General features: G+C 60.6%; 2 protein-coding genes across 2 annotated transcripts in view; one reads left to right on the top strand and one right to left on the bottom strand.

Moving 5' to 3' along the window:
• Nucleotides 1-13,342, top strand: part of LOC128830294 (F-box/WD repeat-containing protein 7-like) — a 39,808-nt gene extending 26,466 nt beyond the window's left edge. The window contains exons 3-13 of the mRNA XM_054016106.1: nucleotides 3,177-3,521; nucleotides 7,465-7,547; nucleotides 7,851-7,989; nucleotides 8,948-9,082; nucleotides 9,187-9,310; nucleotides 9,906-10,042; nucleotides 11,405-11,518; nucleotides 11,638-11,819; nucleotides 11,953-12,178; nucleotides 12,442-12,652; nucleotides 12,815-13,342. Coding sequence (XP_053872081.1) covers nucleotides 3,177-3,521; nucleotides 7,465-7,547; nucleotides 7,851-7,989; nucleotides 8,948-9,082; nucleotides 9,187-9,310; nucleotides 9,906-10,042; nucleotides 11,405-11,518; nucleotides 11,638-11,819; nucleotides 11,953-12,178; nucleotides 12,442-12,652; nucleotides 12,815-13,083 — 1,965 coding nt within the window. The 3' untranslated portion in view covers nucleotides 13,084-13,342. The remainder of the gene's footprint in view (nucleotides 1-3,176; nucleotides 3,522-7,464; nucleotides 7,548-7,850; nucleotides 7,990-8,947; nucleotides 9,083-9,186; nucleotides 9,311-9,905; nucleotides 10,043-11,404; nucleotides 11,519-11,637; nucleotides 11,820-11,952; nucleotides 12,179-12,441; nucleotides 12,653-12,814) is intronic.
• A 99-nt stretch (nucleotides 13,343-13,441) lies between these two features.
• Nucleotides 13,442-17,792, bottom strand: part of LOC128823074 (dynein heavy chain domain-containing protein 1-like) — an 89,552-nt gene continuing 85,201 nt past the window's right edge. The window contains exons 25-32 of the mRNA XM_054005186.1: nucleotides 16,748-17,716; nucleotides 16,264-16,438; nucleotides 15,845-15,955; nucleotides 15,381-15,585; nucleotides 15,197-15,288; nucleotides 14,938-15,090; nucleotides 14,047-14,864; nucleotides 13,442-13,955 (exon numbers count right to left, since the gene is read on the bottom strand). Coding sequence (XP_053861161.1) covers nucleotides 13,593-13,955; nucleotides 14,047-14,864; nucleotides 14,938-15,090; nucleotides 15,197-15,288; nucleotides 15,381-15,585; nucleotides 15,845-15,955; nucleotides 16,264-16,438; nucleotides 16,748-17,716 — 2,886 coding nt within the window. The 3' untranslated portion in view covers nucleotides 13,442-13,592. The remainder of the gene's footprint in view (nucleotides 13,956-14,046; nucleotides 14,865-14,937; nucleotides 15,091-15,196; nucleotides 15,289-15,380; nucleotides 15,586-15,844; nucleotides 15,956-16,263; nucleotides 16,439-16,747; nucleotides 17,717-17,792) is intronic.

Below are 17,792 nucleotides of genomic sequence, written 5' to 3'. Positions count from 1 at the left end.
GGCCAGTCCCTGCATACTTTGCGGAGTCTCAAGGCATATTTGCCTTCTCTCAATGGGTCCATTGTATAGCTGATGGTCCTTAATGGGCAGAGCTAACACCAGTTTGTCTGGGATGTCACCCAGCAGCATAGCATAAGTTTGAAATACAGACAGTATAGAGCCAATATTCATAACTTCAACTACAAAAGTAATACACACATATAGACAGCATAATCATAACCAGTAAACCATAATCTTGTCTTAGACACCCCATTTGACCCCCTTTATACAAGATTTGGGTGCCACTACAGGACCTCGGTTGCAACAATGATCTATATGGTCCCAGATTATATCAATAACGTCACAGGGCCTATCCTTATAGTTACAAAGTTTTTCCTAATATCTAACCTACATCTCTCTTGCTACAGATTAAGCCCATTACTTCATGTCCTGCCTTCAGTGAACATGGAGAAAAACTGATCACCGTCATCTCTGTAACAGCCCTGAACATGTATGAAGACTGTTATCATGCCCCCCGCACCCCCCACATGCTTTTTTTTTTTAGTCTCAAGACTACTCATGCCCCATTTTTCAACCTTTCGCCATAGGTCAGATGTTCTAAACCTTTTATCACTTGTGTTGCTGTTTTCTCAACTGTCTCCAATTGTCCACATCTTTCTTAAAGTGTGGCACCCAGAACTGGACACAGTAGTCCAGCCAAGGCCTCATCAGTGCTGAGTAGAGTGGGACATTTACCTTTCATGTCTTATGTACAACACTCCTGTTATACATGCTGGAACATTAGCCCTTTTCATAACTGCGTCACTTTGTTGATTCATATTCAATTTGTGATCCACCATAATGCCAGATTCTTTTCAGCAGTGCTACTACCTAGCCATTGCTTCCCCATCTCGTATCTGCATTTGATTTTTCCTTTCTAAGTGCAGTACTTTGCACTTGTCTGTAATGAATTTCATCTTGCTGGTTTCAGACCAATTCTTTGAGAAATTGGAGTTGTTTTGAATTCTAATCCTCTTCTTCAAAGTGCTTGCAACCCCTCCAAGCTTGGTGTCATCCACAAAAGTGTATTCTCCACTCCTTTATGTAAATCATTAATGAACCCAGTACTGACCCCTGCCGGGCCTCACAGTGACCCATTGATAACGACTCTTTGAGACTGGTCTTTCAGCCAGTTGTGCACTCACCTTATAGTAATTTAATCTAGACCACATTTCCCTAGTTTGCTTATGAGAATGGCATGTGGAACTGTGTCAAAAGCCTTGCTAAAATCAAGATATGTCATGTCTAGAGCATTCTCCCATCTACTAGGTCAGTCACTCTGTCAGAGAAGGAAATGGGGTTGGTTTGCCATGATTTGTTCTTGACAAATCCATGTTGGCTAGTCCTTATAACCTTATTATCCTCAAAGTGCTTACAGGGTTGGTTGCTGAATAGCTTGTTCCGATGTCTTTCCAGGTATCAAAGTTAGGTTGACTGGTCTATAGTTAATTCTCCGGGTCCTCTTTGTTCTCCTTTTCCCTTCTCCAGTCTTCTGGGACTTCACCCCTCCTCCAGGAGTTCTCAAAGACCACCTCTAACAGTTCCGAGATTGCTTCAGCTAGTTCCTTAAGTACCCCAGGGTGACTTTCATCAAGCCCTGCCCACTTGAATACATCTCACTTATCTAAAGATTCTTTAACCTGTTCCTTCCCTAGTCTGGCTTCTGTTCCTCCCCCTTGTTGTTAATTGCGTTGAGTATTTTTAGTGAAGCCTGAAGCAAAGTAGGTGTTGTTAAGTGTGTCAGCTTTCTTGAAGTTGTCCTTTATTAGCTCTCCTTCCCTGCTAAGTAGAGGACCTACAGTTTTCTTTCTTTTCTCTTTCACCTACTGTATTTATAGAACCTTGTCTTACTGCCTTTTATATCCCTTTCTAGGTGTAACACATTTTGTTCCTTAGCCTTTCGGATTTTGTCCCTACATGCTTGTGCTACTCTTTTGTACTCCTCCTTAGCAGTTTGTCCATGTTTCCACTTTTTGTAGCATTCCCTTTCAATTTTCAAGCCATTCAGGAGTTCCTGATGGAGCCATATTGGCCTCTTGCTATCTCTCCTATCTTTGCACCTTTAATATTGTCTCTCTCAGAAACTGCCAGGTTTCCTGAACTCCTTTATCCCTTAGATTTTCTTCCCATGGGACCTCACCTACCAGTTCTCTGAGTTTGTTAATGTCTGCTTTTGGAAGTCCATTGTCTTTATTCTGCTGCTCGTGCCTTCCTTTCCTTACTACAGTGGTTTTCAACTTTGTCTCGTTTGTGGACCCCTAAAACATTTCAAATGAGGTGCGGACCCTTTGGAAATCTTAGACATAGTCAGTAGACGCCCAGGGGTCCTCAAACCATGAGTTGAAAACCACTGCCTTAGAATCATTAAATCCCTCATTTCAGGATCACTTTCACCCACATTGCCTCGCCTTCAGATTCACAACCAGTTCCTGGCAGCCTTTGGGAATGGGGCACTGGTGCTGTACACCCATGCCCAGGCATGTTGGTTGTCAGTCTTCCCCCTTCTCAGCTGGAAGCTACACCTGGTTCTGTGGGAGCCCCAGGCCCACTGCATCTCTGCTCTCACCTCCACCAGGGAGCGGGAGGCCCTGCCTCCTTGCCACCCCACTCTGGGAGGCTGGTTCTCCGAGCCAGGACTCCTGGTGGGGAGACCTGGTGACCCTGCCTCCGTGGCTGCAAAGCCACTGCAGGAGAGAGCCTGGTAGGAGAGAAGTGTAATACCTCATTCATCTCCCGTGCCAGCCCATGCCAGGCCCACCAAGCCACCCTCTCCCCAGGGACTGGAAAGACCCCTCTTCCCATCTTCAGTGCTTGTTCTGCCGCAGCCTCCCTGCATCTCAGCCCACGTTGCTAGCTGGGCTCGGCACGCCACCCTGGCCTGGCCGTCTGCCTGTGGCCCTTCCCCCAGTCTGGGTCTTGCTTGTTCCTGAAGCTTCTCTCTGGCTGTGGGAGAAGGGACCCCTTGGCCCTCACGTCCTCAGTTCAGGGCTCTGTGCACCAGGGTGGTTCCCCACCATCCCTGCACTCTGCCATGCAGCGCCTGGCTGTCGGCAGGAGAAGCCGTTCCCCACCCAGACCCCACCAAGTGAGCTGCCTGGAGTGCGCAGACCCCTGACCCACACTGCTGTGTCTTGCAGGTGCTGGCTGAGGAGGAGAATGGCGTCCAGGCTGCCTGGGAGTCGGAGGAATCGGATTGCTCAGGTGTCGAAGGGGGTTCTGGTCCAGAGTCTGATAGCTCCAGAGTGCGGGTGGGGCAGGAGCCCGAGGAGCCGGCCGGCCTTGGAGGGCATGGGCGGCTGGAGCCCGCCAGCTCCAGAGTCTGTGGGGCGCAGGAGGAGGAGGAGGAGGAGGAGGGGAGTTGCTGCAGCGATGAAGGGGAGGATGGCAGTGACGTCTATTTCTATTACACCATTGGCGAGCGCTGGATTGACTATCTGGAGAGGACCGAGGAGGGCAGCCTCATCCGACACGTGCGGCCAAAGGTAACGGGCGCAGGGCAGCCGCGAGCCCGTCGGGGACGAGCGCGTATGGGCCTGGGGGCTGCCGCCGGGCATCGGCTGATGGCTCCCCCCGAAAACAAAGGAACCGGGCCCAGGGCCAGCCCTGTACCATGTTTGCAGGGGGGGGCTGGAGAAGTGGGACAGCCCCTGAATAGAGCAGAGATTGAACCTGGATTTCCCCACCCACCGCCTGAGAGCGGAACAAGGAGCAGTGCAGGGCAGGGACAGCTCTAGCTTCGGGGTACGGGGTTGGTCTTTCTGTCGGGGGATGGGGGTGGTACTGGGTCTGTTGAGGGGTGGTGGGATTTGGGGTTGGTCTGTCAAGGGGCGTTGGCGGTATGGGGTTGGTCGGTCTGTCGAGAGGTGGGGGTGGTATGGTGCATCTGATGGGGGGGGTCTGTCTGTCGGATGGTATGGGGTCTGTTGGGGCCAGCACAGGGTTGGTCCATCTGTCGGGGGGTGGCACGGGGTCTCTCTGTGGGGGTGGCATGGGGTCGGTCTGTGGGGGTGGTGGCATGGGGTCTCTCTGTGGGGGGTCACAGGGTCAGTCTGTGGGTGGTGGGTGGCACTGGGTATCTCGGGGGGGGGGAGGGGCACAAGTTTGGTCTGTGGGGGTCGGTGGCCCGGGGTCTGTGCGTGGGAGGGTGGCCCAGGGTCTCGAGGGTGGCCTGGCCCAATATCTAAACAAATACTTTGCCTCAGTCTTTAATGAGGAGCTTAGGGGTAATGGCAGGATGACAAATGGGAATGAGGATATGGAGGTAGGTATTACCATATCCAAGGTAGAAGCCAAACTCGAACAGCTTAATGGGACTAAATCGGGGGGCCCAGATAATCTTCATCCAAGAATATTAAAGGAACTGGCACACGAAATTGCAAGCCCGTTAGCAAGAATTTTTAATGAATCTGTAAACTCAAGGGTTGTAAGAAAGGAAAAAAAAAAAGTGATCCAGGTAACTAGAGGCCTGTCAGTTTGACATCTGTAGTATGCAAGGTCTTGGAAAAAATTTTGAAGGAGAAAGTAGTTAAGGACATTGAGGTCAATGGTAATTGGGATAAAATACAACATGGTTTTACAAAAGGTAGATTGTGCCAAACCATCCTGATCTCCTTCTTTGAGAAGGTAACAGATTTTTTTAGACAAAGGAAACGGAGTGGATCTAATTTACCTCGATTTCAGTAAGGCATTTGATCAGTTCCACATGGGGAATTATTAGCTAAATTGGAAAAGATGGGGATCAATATGAAAATTGAAAGGTGGATAAGGAACTGGTTAAAGGGGAGACTACAATGGGTCATACTGAAAGGTGAACGGTCAGGCTGGAAGGAGGTTACTAGTGGAGTTCCTCAGGGATCGGTTTTGGGACCAATCTTATTTAATCTTTTTATTACTGACCTTAGCACAAAATTGGGAGTGTGCTAATAAAGTTTGTGGATGACACAAAGCTGGGGGTATTGCCAATATAGAGAAGGACCGGGATATCTTACAGGAAGATCTGGACAACCTTGTAAACTGGAGTAATAGTAATAGGATGAAATTTAATAGTGAAAAGTTCAAGGTCATGCATTTAGGGATTAATAACAAGAACTATTGTTATAAGCTGGGGATGCATCAACTGGAAGTAACAGAGGAGGAGAAGGACCTCGGAGTATTGGTTGATCACAGGATGACTATGAGCCGCCAATGTGATATGGCTGTGAAAAAAGCTAATGCGGTCTTGAGATTCATCAGGTGAGGTATTTCCAGTAGAGATAAGGAGGTGTTAGTACCGTTATACAAGATACTGATGAGACCTCATCTGGAATACTGTGAAATTAGACGAAGGTTTCTAACCATCAGAGGAGTTCTGGAACAGCCTTCCAAGGGGAGCAGTGGGGGCAAAAGACATATCTGGCTTCAAGACTAAGCTTGATAAGTTTATGGAGGGGATGGTATGATGGGATAGCCTAATTTTGGCAATTAATTGTTTTTTGAGTATTAGCGGTAAATATGCCCAGTGGCCTGTAATGGGATGTTAGATGGGGTGGGATCTGAGTTACTACAGAGAATTCTTTCCTGGGTGCTGGCTGGTGAGTCCTGCCCACATGCTCAGGGTTTAGCTGATCGCCATATGTGGGGTCGGGAAGGAATTTTCCTCCAGGGCAGATTGGCAGAGGCCCTGGGGGTTTTTCACCTTCCTCTGCAGCGTGGGGCACAGGTCACTTGCTGGAGGATTCTCTGCACCCTGAAGTCTTTAAACCACGATTTGAGGATTTCAGTAACTCAGACATAGGTCAGGGGTTTGTTACAGGAGTGGGTGGGTGAGATTCTGTGGCCTGCATTGTGCAGGAGGTCAGACTAGATGATCATAATGGTCCCTTCTGACCTTAACGTCTAGGAGTCTGAATCTCTCTGTGGGTGGGAGGGGGCATGGGGTCTCTGTGGGTGGGAGGGGACACGGGGTCTCTGGGTGGGGAGAGCATGGGGGTCTCTCTGTGGGGGGGCACGGGGGTCTCTCTATGGGTAGGAAAGTGGCATGGGGTCTCTGTGGGGGGGGGGGTTGGCACGGGGTCTGTTGTCTCTGTTCCCACTAAGCTGATTGAAGTGCCTGGCAGTGGATGGGGGGGGCGGCTCTCGTCCTGCCAGCAGCCTGTGTTCAGCTGCCCCTCCCCCGCTGCTTTGCAGCCTCTGCCTTGGAGCCCCTGCTGCGGGGGGGGGGGGGGGGGGCGGCTGTTGATGTCGGGGTGTCCCCCTGTGCCCCAGCAGGGGAGAGGGGACACCCCGAGGGTCTGAGACCTTAAAGACAGCGCCCAGTCTCTCAGAGATTTACCCAGCATACACAATCTCTCTCTCTCTGTGTCTTACACACAGTCTGTGTGTGTCTACATGCGCAGAGTCTGTCTCTCTACACACACACACACACACACACACACACACACACACACACACACACAGTCTCTCTACACACAGACACTGTGTCTACACACACAGAGTTTGTCTCTCTCTGCGCGCGCACACAGTCTGTTTCTCTAAACAGAGTCTTTCACACTCCTCTCCCAACACAAACTTGTGTTATTTTTGTTTGTTGTTACTTCTTGGTAGTTCCTGCAATGCACATATATTCTATGTAATTTTATTCTTTCAAAGTGTTGTTTTGGCTGGTCTCTGCATTTCATAATTTTTATTTCTCTCTTATACTTAAATTTAATTTTTTGAGTAGTAATTTTTAAAATGCCTAACTTGTCCTGGCTGGAGTAATTATCTCTATGGTAACTTTTTAAAAATATATATTTGTATCTAGGGTTTTTGTTTCTACTGGTGGCGCACATCCCCACATACCTCAGTGCACATAACTACATTTGTTCTGCACATGGATGGAAAAAATTAGAGGGAACATTGTCTGTCATGAGGCAGTACGGGGTCTCTGTCTGGGGGTGGTACAGGGTCTCTCTGTCTGTTTGTTGGGTGATCAGATGTCCCGATTTTATAGGGAGAGTCCTGATATTTGGAGCTTTTTCTTATATAGGCTCCTATTACCCCCCACCCCCGTCCCGATTTTTCACACTTGCTATCTAGTCAGCCTAGTCTGTTCAGGGTGGTCCTGGGTGCAGGCAGAGGGGGGCAAGGGGGCGGGACTGGGTGCGGGCGGAGGAGGGCAGGGGGGCGGGACTGGGTACCCCCAGCTCCCCATACAGCTGCCTCTGGAGGGGTGAGTGTCTGGGACTGCAGCGTGGCCCTGCCTGGCCTTGGGCCCAGCCTCCCTGGAGAGTAGCAGTTCTCCGGCTGGTGTCGGGGCTGCTCGGGGCCTGACACATGTTGCCTTGGGGGCTAGTGTGCTGGGAAGTTCCAGCCCTAAGCGGTGCCTCTCCCCCGGGGGGCGCCCCAGCCCCCTGGGCGGCTGTGCTGGGGTCGCCTGGCCTAACCCCACCTTCCGTCTGCTTGCAGATGAAGCGGAAGTCGGAGAACGGCCTGGACAGCAGGGCCCTGTCCCCTGGCAAGAAGCTCTGCAAGGGCTCCGAGTACAGCAGGTGAGCATTGGGCTGTCCGGGGGCAGGCAGGAAAAGGGGTCACTACTTACCCCCCCCCCCCCCCCATCCCCAGTCACCGGCTCACGGCCCCCAGGGCTGCTCGGCTGAGCAAAGGGGAACTGGGCGGGGCAGGGCTGGGATGTGTGGGTAGTGTGGGATGGCTGCAGTTGGTTCTTGGGGTGGGGGAGCCTGGCAAGTGGGGGGGCTGGGGGTTGGCTCTTGGGAGCGGGGGTGGGGGTCTAGATGACTTCCCCAGTGCTATTGTGTCTCATCTGTTGGGTCTCTCCATGGTGCCGGCCCCAGGACACTGGGCCCCTGCATTCCCAGCCCCACCACCACCTTTGGGGACCTGCGCAACGCCAAGCCAGGCCAGGGCCGCCGGCGCCGCATCCCCTCGGTCGCCCCGCCCCCGGAGCTGCAGGACTGGCTCCGCACCTTTCAGGTAGGGGCCAGCTCCTCCCCCTCAGCACTGCGGGGCCCCCGTCCACCGGCCCAGTGGTCCCTCTGGGCACAGACTGAGAGAGCATGTTGGGAGGGGCGACGGAGCCGCGGGAGGGATCCCAAGGGAGGGGCAGTCGCTGGGGCGACGGAGCCGCGGGAGGGATCCCAAGGGAGGGGCAGTCGCTGGGGCGACGGAGCCGCGGGAGGGATCCCAAGGGAGGGGCAGTCGCTGGGGCGACGGAGCCGCCAGGAGGGATCCTGGAAGGTGGGGGATCAGGTTCAAAACATGAGATTTTCCAGCCTCAGCTAAAGGAAAACACAGTAACGATGGTCCCAGCCCTGGGTTCCACTGCCTGAGTGCAAGCAAGGCCATTAGCCCCCCTTCCCACTTGCCCCCCTTCCCGGGGCCTTCTCAGTCCTGCCTTCCTCCTTCCCAGCTCAGGGGGCAGGTTTACCCTTTCCCTGTCCATGGGGCAGGGCGCAGCCCCCCCACTCCGCAGGCACTGGGGAGCTGGCTCAGGCAGGGGTGGGCGGGGGCGACTAAGTGGGAGGCTGGGACTCGGGGGGAGGGAGCGGCTGGATGAGGCGCTGGGACCGTGGTTGAGGGGGCGGCTTGGCAGGCGGTTGGGACTGGGGAGAGGATGTGTGGCTGGGCAGGGGCCTGGGATCGGGGGGATGGAGGGGGCGGCTGGGCAGGGGCCTGGGATCAGGGGGATGGGGGGGGGTGTGGCTGGGCAGGGGCCTGGGATCGGGGGGTGAGGGAGGGGGCGGCTGGGTAGGGGGCTGGGACCGAGGGGAGGGGGAAGAGGGGCTGGGCAGGGGGCTGGGATCGGGGGGGATGCGGCTGGATGAGGCGCTGGGACCGTGGTTGAGGGGGCGGGTTGGCAGGTGGTTGGGACCAGGGGTGGGGGCACAGCTGCTGGGGCGCACAGGCCTTGCCACGCTGTCTCTCCCCCCAGAGGTGGAGCGGCCCGGAGAAGCTGCTGGCCCTGGATGAGCTCATCGACCGCTGCGAGCCCTCCCAGATCAAGTACATGATGCAGGTGATCGAGCCGCAGTTCCAGAGAGACTTCATCTCCCTGCTGCCCAAGGAGGTGAGTGGGGCGAGGGAGGGGCCAGCCTGGGGGCAGCGCAGGAGCCACTGGCCCTGTGGGGGCCTTTGGCCCAGTGACGCCCCTGACCTGCCCCCTGTGTGCAGCTGGCGCTCTACGTCCTGTCCTTCCTGGAGCCCCGGGACCTGCTCCGCGCCGCCCAGACCTGCCGCTACTGGAGGGTCCTGGCTGAGGACAACCTACTGTGGAGGGAGAAGTGCCGGGACGAAGGTAGGAGCTCCGCCCCCTTCCAGGCCCCGCCCCCCGCCGAGCCACTCCCTCTCCCTGCAGGAGGCAAAGCGGGTCTGGGCCCTACAGGCTCCTGGCACCCACTCCTGCAGGAGCCGCCCCCGCCCTGAGGCTCCCAACCTGGCCCCTTCTGCTGCCTGCCCTGGCTCCCTGGTGCCCTGGTCTCCTGCCTGAGAGGGCAGCGCAGCCCCTGGGGGAGTCCCGCGCCCCTGGGAGTGCTGCGCCCTGCGCCCCTTTGGGAGTCCTGCACAGCCCCTGGGGGAGTCCCGCGCCCCTGGGAGTGCTGCGCCCTGCGCCCCTTTGGGAGTCCTGCACAGCCCCTGGGGGAGTCCCGCGCCCCTGGGAGTGCTGCGCCCTGCGCCCCTTTGGGAGTCCTGCACAGCCCCTGGGGGAGTGCCGCGCCCCTGGGAGTGCTGCGCCCTGCGCCCCTTTGGGAGTCCTGCACAGCCCCTGGGGGAGTGCCGCGCCCCTGGGAGTGCTGCGCCCTGCGCCCCTTTGGGAGTCCTGCACAGCCCCTGGGGGAGTGCCGCGCCCCTGGGAGTGCTGCGCCCCGCATCTCGCTGCCGTCCTGCCACAGGCATCGAGGAGCCCCTGAACCTGCGGAAGCGGCGCCTGCTGAGTCCCGGCTTCATGTACAGCCCCTGGAAATTCGCGTTCATGCGGCAGCACAAAATCGACATGAACTGGCGCAGTGGAGACCTCCGAGCTCCCAAGGTGGGTGGGCATAAGCCATCCCGGTAGTGCCCCTGCTCAGAGCCCCTCCAGCACGCCCGCCTGCCTCCAATGGGCAGCGTGAACTTAGGATCTGTGAGGTGCACAGATTGGATACGGGGAGCGAAAGCAATCCCTGGTCAGGAACAACGGGAGAAAAGAAATCTCGGCCCATGCGTGGCTGGAGCTGGTTGCAGCCGAAGAGAAGGCTTTGAGGAATAGCTCGGTGCCGTCTGTCAGCAGAGCACATTCTCAGTGGGGGAAGGAGTGGCTGGCTGGCTGGCAGTGGGGAATCGCCATCCCATGGGGTCAAGTCTCAGGGGGCAGCCGTGTTAGTCTGTATCCACACAAACAACAAGGAGTCCGGTGGCACCTTAAAGACAGATTTATTTGGGCATAAGCTTTCGTGGGTAAAAAACCCACTTCTTCAGATGCACCCCATGGGGTGTTCCTAGTGTGGTGCTGCCCGGCTCGATTCAGCGTTTTCATTGTGATCTGGAAACACGTGTGAAATCACTGCCAGTAAGACATGCGGGTGGCAGAGATGGGCAGAGCTGCAGAGGCGAGCCAGGCAGTCAGGCTGACCTGGCTCTCTTGGGAAGCGGGGCCCGTTCAAAGGAGAGTTTTCATGCAGTTACCTGTCTAGGCCCAGGGAGTGCCGGCTGCCCCTACAGCCTGGGGGCTGTCCTGGAAAGCAGCGGCTGCTCAGAGAGTCTAGGGATCACAGACACATGCTGGGAGCTCCTTGTGCAACGCTGTGGGCAAGTGCGGCCCTTGCACGCACGCAGGGAGCAGTGCGCAGGGCCAGGGAGGGGATTTCCCCTCTACATGACACTGGTGACACCGACACTGACCGCGGCTGGAAGCTGCAGCCAGACAAACTCATTGGAAATAAGGCCCCAGTATCCAACCCTGAGACTAACTCCCACGGCTGTGCTGGATTCCCCGTCTCTCGGCGGCTCGGTGCCGGCCCAGGTCTCTCTGCAGCCATCTTTGGACGCGAGCTGTCAGGGTCTGTGCGGGGGGAACCGGCGGTGGGGGGCGGTTAGACACGAGCTGCCGGGGTCACTGTGGGGGGGGGGGGGGGTTTAGACATGAGCTGTCGGGGTCACTGCAGGGGGAGCCGGAGGGGGGAGTTAGACACAAGCTGTCGGGGTCACTGGGAGGGGAGCCGGGGGGGGGGGTTAGACACGAGCTGTCGGGGTGAGTGGGGGGGGCAGTGGGGGTTTAGACATGAGCTGTCGGGGTCAGCGTGGGGGGAGCCAAAGGGGGGGGTTAAGACACTTCGCCTCCAGCCCGAGGTTATTTCCTTTGGGAGGGGGAGGTCTGGGCTGGCTCCCTCGTTACCAGCTCTTCCTTCCCCAGGTCCTGAAGGGACACGACGACCACGTCATCACCTGCCTGCAGTTCTGTGGCAACCGCATTGTCAGTGGCTCTGACGACAACACGCTGAAGGTCTGGTCAGCCGTCACCGGCGAGGTGAGCCCGGCCCGCAGCCCTGAACCGCTCCCCCGCTGCTGTTCCTAATGGGGCTGGGGGTGGCCTCAGGCTGTGGGGTTCCCCCCGTAGCTCCCCTGACTCTCTCCTGCTCTCTGCAGTGTGTGCAGACCCTGGTGGGTCACACGGGGGGTGTCTGGTCCTCCCAGATGAGGGACAACATCGTCATCAGCGGCTCCACGGACCGGACGCTGAAGGTGTGGAACGCGGACACGGGCGAGTGTGTGCACACGCTGTACGGACACACGTCCACCGTGCGCTGCATGCACCTGCACGGGAGCAGGTAACCCTGGGGGCGGGGTGCAGGGCCGGTGGGGGCCGGGGGAGTGACCATCCCAGGTGGGGCTGCTGGGCCTGGGGGAAGCAGTGGGCGTGGCTGGGCTCCTGCTGTCACTCAGCGTGCCTGTGCTCTGCAGGGTGGTGAGCGGCTCGCGGGACGCCACGCTGCGCCTCTGGGACATTGAGACCGGGCAGTGTCTGCATGTGCTGATGGGGCACGTGGCCGCCGTGCGCTGTGTCCAGTACGACGGGCACAAAGTGGTGAGCGGGGCCTACGACTACACGGTGAAGGTGTGGGACCCGGAGAGCGAGAGCTGCATCCACACACTGCAGGGCCACACCAACCGCGTCTACTCCCTGCAGGTGAGACCCTGCCCAGGCCCCGCCCCCAGTGAGACCCTGCCCAGGCCCTGTCCCTAGGTGAGACCCTGTCCCCTCCCCAGGCCCCGCCCCGGTGAGACCGTGCCCCCAGGCGAGAACGCTCCCTCTCACACCAGCTGGGTGTGCTCCCTGCAGGATGCACATGCAGGATGTGCCACGCCCTCCCAGGGTTGCCTGGGCCGTGCCTGCTGGAGAGGCAGCACTTGGGGGCGTGCCCATGGCTGAGTCTGTCTCTCTCCGGGCAGTTTGACGGGACGCACATCGTGAGTGGCTCCCTGGACACGTCGATCCGGGTGTGGGACATGGAGAGTGGTAACTGCCTGCACACACTGATGGGGCACCAGTCGCTCACCAGTGGCATGGAGCTGCGGGACAACATCCTGGTCTCGGGCAATGCAGATTCTACCGTCAAGATCTGGGACATCAAGACAGGCCAGTGCCTGCAGACACTGCAGGGTAAGTGGGGTGGGGGCCAGCCCTGTACTCAGCCAGCACGTGGGCGACTCTCCGCTGGGGGGTGATTCAGACCCAGGCAGCGGGGGGCAGTTAGGCTCCCTGTGTGAGCCCCCCGCTAGGCCCAGGGACAGTGCAGCAGGCATTAATCGTGCGTTTCCCCAGGGCCCAGCAAGCACCAGAGCGCCGTCACCTGCCTCCAGTTCAGCTCCAAATTCGTGGTGACCAGCTCGGACGACGGCACCGTCAAGCTGTGGGACCTCAAGACGGGCGAGTTTGTGCGGAACCTGGTGGCCCTGGAGAGTGGGGGCAGCGGGGGGGTTGTGTGGCGCATTCGCGCCTCCAACACAAAGCTGGTGTGTGCTGTGGGCAGCCGCAATGGCACCGAGGAGACCAAGCTGCTGGTGCTGGACTTCGACGTTGACCTGAAATGAGCCCCAGCCAAGCCGGGATGGGATGGCGGATCCCGCAGGCCGGGCACAACAGCTGGGCTCTGCAGGGCAGGCCCCGGAGCAGGCCTCAGCCCCTCTGCAGGGCTGTAAATACTGGATCCAGCCTGCCTCCGCCTTATTTATATGCGCAAGAGCTCCCGGGCGTGGGACTGGCAGGGAGGGCCCTGCGCACAGCCAGGGGCCTGGACAGAGAGGGACACAGCATGTTTTGTACACACTAATATATCGATCTATTTCTGTACCTGGGGCTGTGTGTGGGGAGCTGCACAAACCGCGCTGCCAAACTGCCGCTCCTGGAGTATCTTGCACAGACGTGACCTTGCCCCCAGGGGGGCCCATGGGGGTCCGGCTGCAGCCTGTTCCTTCGGCAGTCCCAGAGCCGTGCTCTGTGATTCCTGCTGGTCACCCGAGCCCTCGTGCGGCTGCGCTGGAGTGTGGCTGCTGTTCCCCCAGGGGCCACGCTGGTCCCGCACACCAGCGCTCTCCTCTGCTTATCCCAGGCCGGGCAGCGTGCTGACAATGTGCACTCGGCGCTGGGCACACAGGGCGGGAGGCATCTTGCAGGGCAGCGCCAGGTGCGTCAGAGCCCGCTGGCTGCTCAAGTGCACGGGCTGCTGAGGCAGGCCCAGGTAGATGGGGCAGCTGTACTGCGGCAGGGCGGCGTTGGGCCTGTGAGCGCGCCAGGCCTCCCGCACAGCCTGCACCCAGACGGGGGGCAGCAGGCAGGGCTGGGCCGAGAGCGTCTCCTGGAGCAGGGCTGAGCGTGTGTCCCACAGGGCGTTGTGCAGCTCCAGGCCGGTCAGGTAGAGCCCGCTCTCGGGCGGGGAGCTGGGCGGGAGCAAGCCGGGCAGCACCTGGAAGAACAACGTTGGATCAGGGGGGCTGGTGCTGGCACTGGGCAGGGGCCAAGGGGGCCTGCCCTGCACAGCTGAGGGGCGGCATTACCTGCTGGTCCAGGTGGTAGTGGTCCAGGTCCTGCTTCTCGGCCCGGGCTGCTTCCTGGAGCAGTGCCAGCAGGAGGCGCCGTGGGTACTGGAAGGCAGAGAGGTGATAGAACAGCACAGGCTGGCCAGCCACCGCCCCCAGGTACCCGCACAGCAGCTGGCAGCGACACTGGAGTGTCTGTAGCCAGCTGCTTGGGTCCTGGGGGCCCGTGGGCACGTAGGGCAGCCAAGGGCGGGGGAGGCGTCCCCGCTCCAGTGCCCGCAGGATGGTGGAGCAGCGTGGGGACTGGCAGGGCCGCCCCTTCAGCTGATCCTGAGCACAGCGCAGGTCCCGGCCCACTTGCTGCAGCAGGGCCAGGAAGCTGCCACACTCCTCCAGCAGGAAGCGAAGCAGGGGCCGGGGCTTTGGCCGTGGGCGCCCTCCTGGGAGCCGCCCTCTGGCCCCCACCTCCCAGCCTCGCTGCTGCAGCGTGTCCTGCAGCGCCTGCACCACCTTCAGCCCCTGCTCCACCAGCTGCCCCAAGGCCTCCTGCTGGGTGCTCGGCGGGGGGCTTGGCTGCCAGAAGTCCTGGGACCGCAGCAGGTCTGCGAGCAGGCTCCGGCTCTGGCTCTCTAACAGCTGCTGCTGTAGCCCCTCGTACAGCCCACAGGAGGCTGGGTCTGCTGGGGCCGGGAGCTGCTGCATGTGAGCCCGGGTGTCTGCGATCACGTCCTCCTCCGACAGAGCTGGGGGCAGAAAGCTCCAGTCAGTCGCAGCCCCCTTCCTCCCCCCAGGGCCCGTGTCCCTGCTCCTCCAGCCCCAGCCCCATTCTCTGTCCTCTGGGGGCATGCAGCGCCATCACGGGCTCCCTGCACCCCTGGGGGGCAGATGGCAGCCGGGGCACTTCCCTACCCAAGTTGGAGCCTCTGATGAGGGCAGTGAGGAGGGTCTTCACCCCCCGGGGGGGCAGCAGGTGTGAGGCACTGCCCAAGCACTGCTGGCTCAAGCTCTGCACAGCCCCTGCGTCCCCAGCATCCAGGATGTAACCGCCGTAGAGAATCGACCCTGAAAGAAGCAAGGAACCGTCACGGGCTGGGCGAGGCCAGGGGCGGGTCCAGCTTCTGCCCCAAGTGTTTCTGGGAGGCAGGATGGGCTCTGGCCACCTCCCTACCTGCCAGCTCCTGCATGGCCTCCTCAGGGTTGGACACCACCTTCGCCAGCCGCTCCTGCAGCCGCAGGCCCGTGAACAGCTCCGCCTCGCTCCTAGGGGAACAGCAGCAGGCGCTGAGACCCTGGGGCAGCTGGGGAAATGTAGGCGCCAGGAGATGGGGCGGGGGCGGCCTGGCCGCACTCACCAGGGGTAGAGCCGGGCCTGGGCCAGGCGGCCATAGTGCTGGCGGTGCAGCAGCACGGCGTGCAGCACCAGCAGGGCCAGCCCTCGCTCCGGGCCGGCGTCCCACGCCGGCTGGCCCAGCACCTGGCTGTAGCTGCGCAGAAGGATGCTCTTCAACTCCTGGGGTGTCTCACAGAACAGCGTCACTGCATGGCGGTGCACAGGGCCTGCCGGGTACAGAGGGGCGTCACCCCCACCACTGCTCCCCCGAGCCTGGGTCATGGGCACTCAGGCCCCCTATATGACAGCCCTTAGGGGCTCGCGGCTGTGCCCTCCTGCAGCCTGGCGCACGCAGGCTCAGGGGCCTGGATCAGGGGTGGCTTGGGTTTAGCCTCACCCCACCTGGCGTGCTCCCCTGTGGGGAAGGGGCACCATGTGCCGGGGGAGGCAGGCTCAGGTCGCAGACACAGTACGGTACCAACGCACCTGGCACAGGCCCCGTGGCACCAGCTGCAGCGATGAGCCAGAGGCGGAACTTGGGATGGATCTCGTCCCCTTTCACGTCTGACAGCTGCGGCTCCGGGGCCTTTCCCGCCCCTGCAGTAAGAGACCAAGGCACAGAAATCCTCACGCCGCAGCTGTGGGGAGAGTCTGCTCACAGGAGGGGGATGGGGCAGCCCTGGGAGGTGGCTGGAGGGAGATGTGGGGGTGTGAGGGGCAGGGATGGGGGGGTGCAGGCCTGGGAGGCGGCTGGAGGGAGCTGTGGAGGGCAGGGGGCAGCTGGGAGGCGGGCTGGGGGGGCAGCCGTGCGGGACAGGCAGGCGGGTGCCTCCCAGGAGCAGCTGGCGCAGGGGGGAGGCAGTGGTGGGACAGCATTGGGGGTTTCGGGGGCGAGGGTCACTCACCTTCGGGGGTGCTCTGTAGCTTGCTGAGCTGCGCGAGCACCTCTGGGTGCCAGCGCTCCTGGAGGTGGCAGTTGTTGAGCACCAGCCAGTGGCCCTGCTTGGGGCAGATGCGGAGGGCTTCGCCCACGTGGCGCATGCAGCCCGGGGAGCCCAAAGAGACGACGACGACGCCCCGCTGCAGAAGAAGCAGGTTTCACCGGCCTGGCCTCGGGGCCCTGTCCCCGGCCAGGCCCTGGGGGGTGTCAGGCCTGCTTGGGTCAGTCGCCCAGCAGCCAGCCCCCACTGTGCCCCAGTGCCCAGCCCCCTTAGCTGTTCTCTGCCTCCCGGCCCCCCACCTTGCTGCCCCCCCAGGCCACACCCGCACACGCACCAACCTCCCTCCATGGGGCCTGTGCACCAGGGTGCCCCCCAGGCCAGCCCACTGCCCTGCCCTCCCCGTGATGCCCTGCCCCCCGGGTGCCGCCCCGGCGGAGGCTGGCATTACGCAGTGCCGTTGCTTGGCCATTTGCCGGATCCAGTGCAGCGGGTGTGTGGCCGCGCCGGGCGAGCCCCAGGGCGGTGTGAGGAAGAGCAGGGGCAGGCGAGTTCGGCTGCAGGTGTAGAGGGTGGCCGCGCTGTAGCTGGCGTCCTCGGCGATGGGGCGGCCGAGCAGGCAGGTGGAGAGGTCATGGAACGTCCTGCACAGCTTCTCGGGGCACAGGATGCGCCACAGCAGGGCCCGCTGGAAGAGACTGAGGTGGGCATGGCTGGGGCTCAGGGCGGGGCCCACCACCGTGGCGGGCAGGCGGAAGTACTCCTGCCACTGGGCAGCCTGCCCAGCCAGGGAGGCCCGCAGGCCCTGGAAGCCAGGCAGGCACTCCAGCAGCCCGCATTCGCGCCAAGCTGCGGCGCGCACCCAGCCCGGCCTTGCCGCCCCGGCCGGCTGCAGCAGCTGCTCCGCTGCGGGCGCCTGCAGCCCCTGGCAGAAGCCCAGCCAGTCCAGCGGGCTGAGCTGGCCGGCCAGGCGGAGGGGCGCCAGGGCCCCCAGGAAGCTGAGGAGCAGGTTGTGCGGCTCCTGCAGGCGGGGCTGAGCATGGGCCAGCAGCTGGCGGGACAGGCCCTTGCTGAGCTCCACCAGCCGGGCCGCCAGCGCCTCCTGCTTGCAGGCGTCGGCGCGCTTGGTGGCGAGCAGGGCCCTGCGGGCGACGGCCAGGCAGCTCGCCGTGGAGCACTGGTACTGGGGGTGCAGCCGGCACACCTGCTGCAGGGCCTGGTGCAGCGCCGCCCCCAGGCACGCCACCTGCCGGTACTGGGCCCGCACGGCCAGGTGCTGCTGGCGCAGGGAGAGCAGGTGCTGGTGGCTGGCGTGCAGGGCCTCAAGCTGGGTTTGCAGCAGCCGCACGAGGGGCAGGAAGTCGTCCTCTGCCTCGAGCAGGGGGCACGAGGGCTGTGAGATCAGCTCCAGCAACTCCTCCTGCGCAGAGAACGGGGGGGTCACAGCGCGGCGGGGGGCACAGCGCAGCGGGGGGCTCAGGTGTCACGGGGGTCAC

The sequence above is a fragment of the Malaclemys terrapin genome, chromosome 1, assembly GCF_027887155.1.
Source record: "Malaclemys terrapin pileata isolate rMalTer1 chromosome 1, rMalTer1.hap1, whole genome shotgun sequence".
NCBI lineage: Eukaryota > Metazoa > Chordata > Testudines > Emydidae > Malaclemys > Malaclemys terrapin.
Note: the sequence above shows the minus strand (reverse complement) of the source record. Positions and strands in the feature narration are given on the sequence as shown.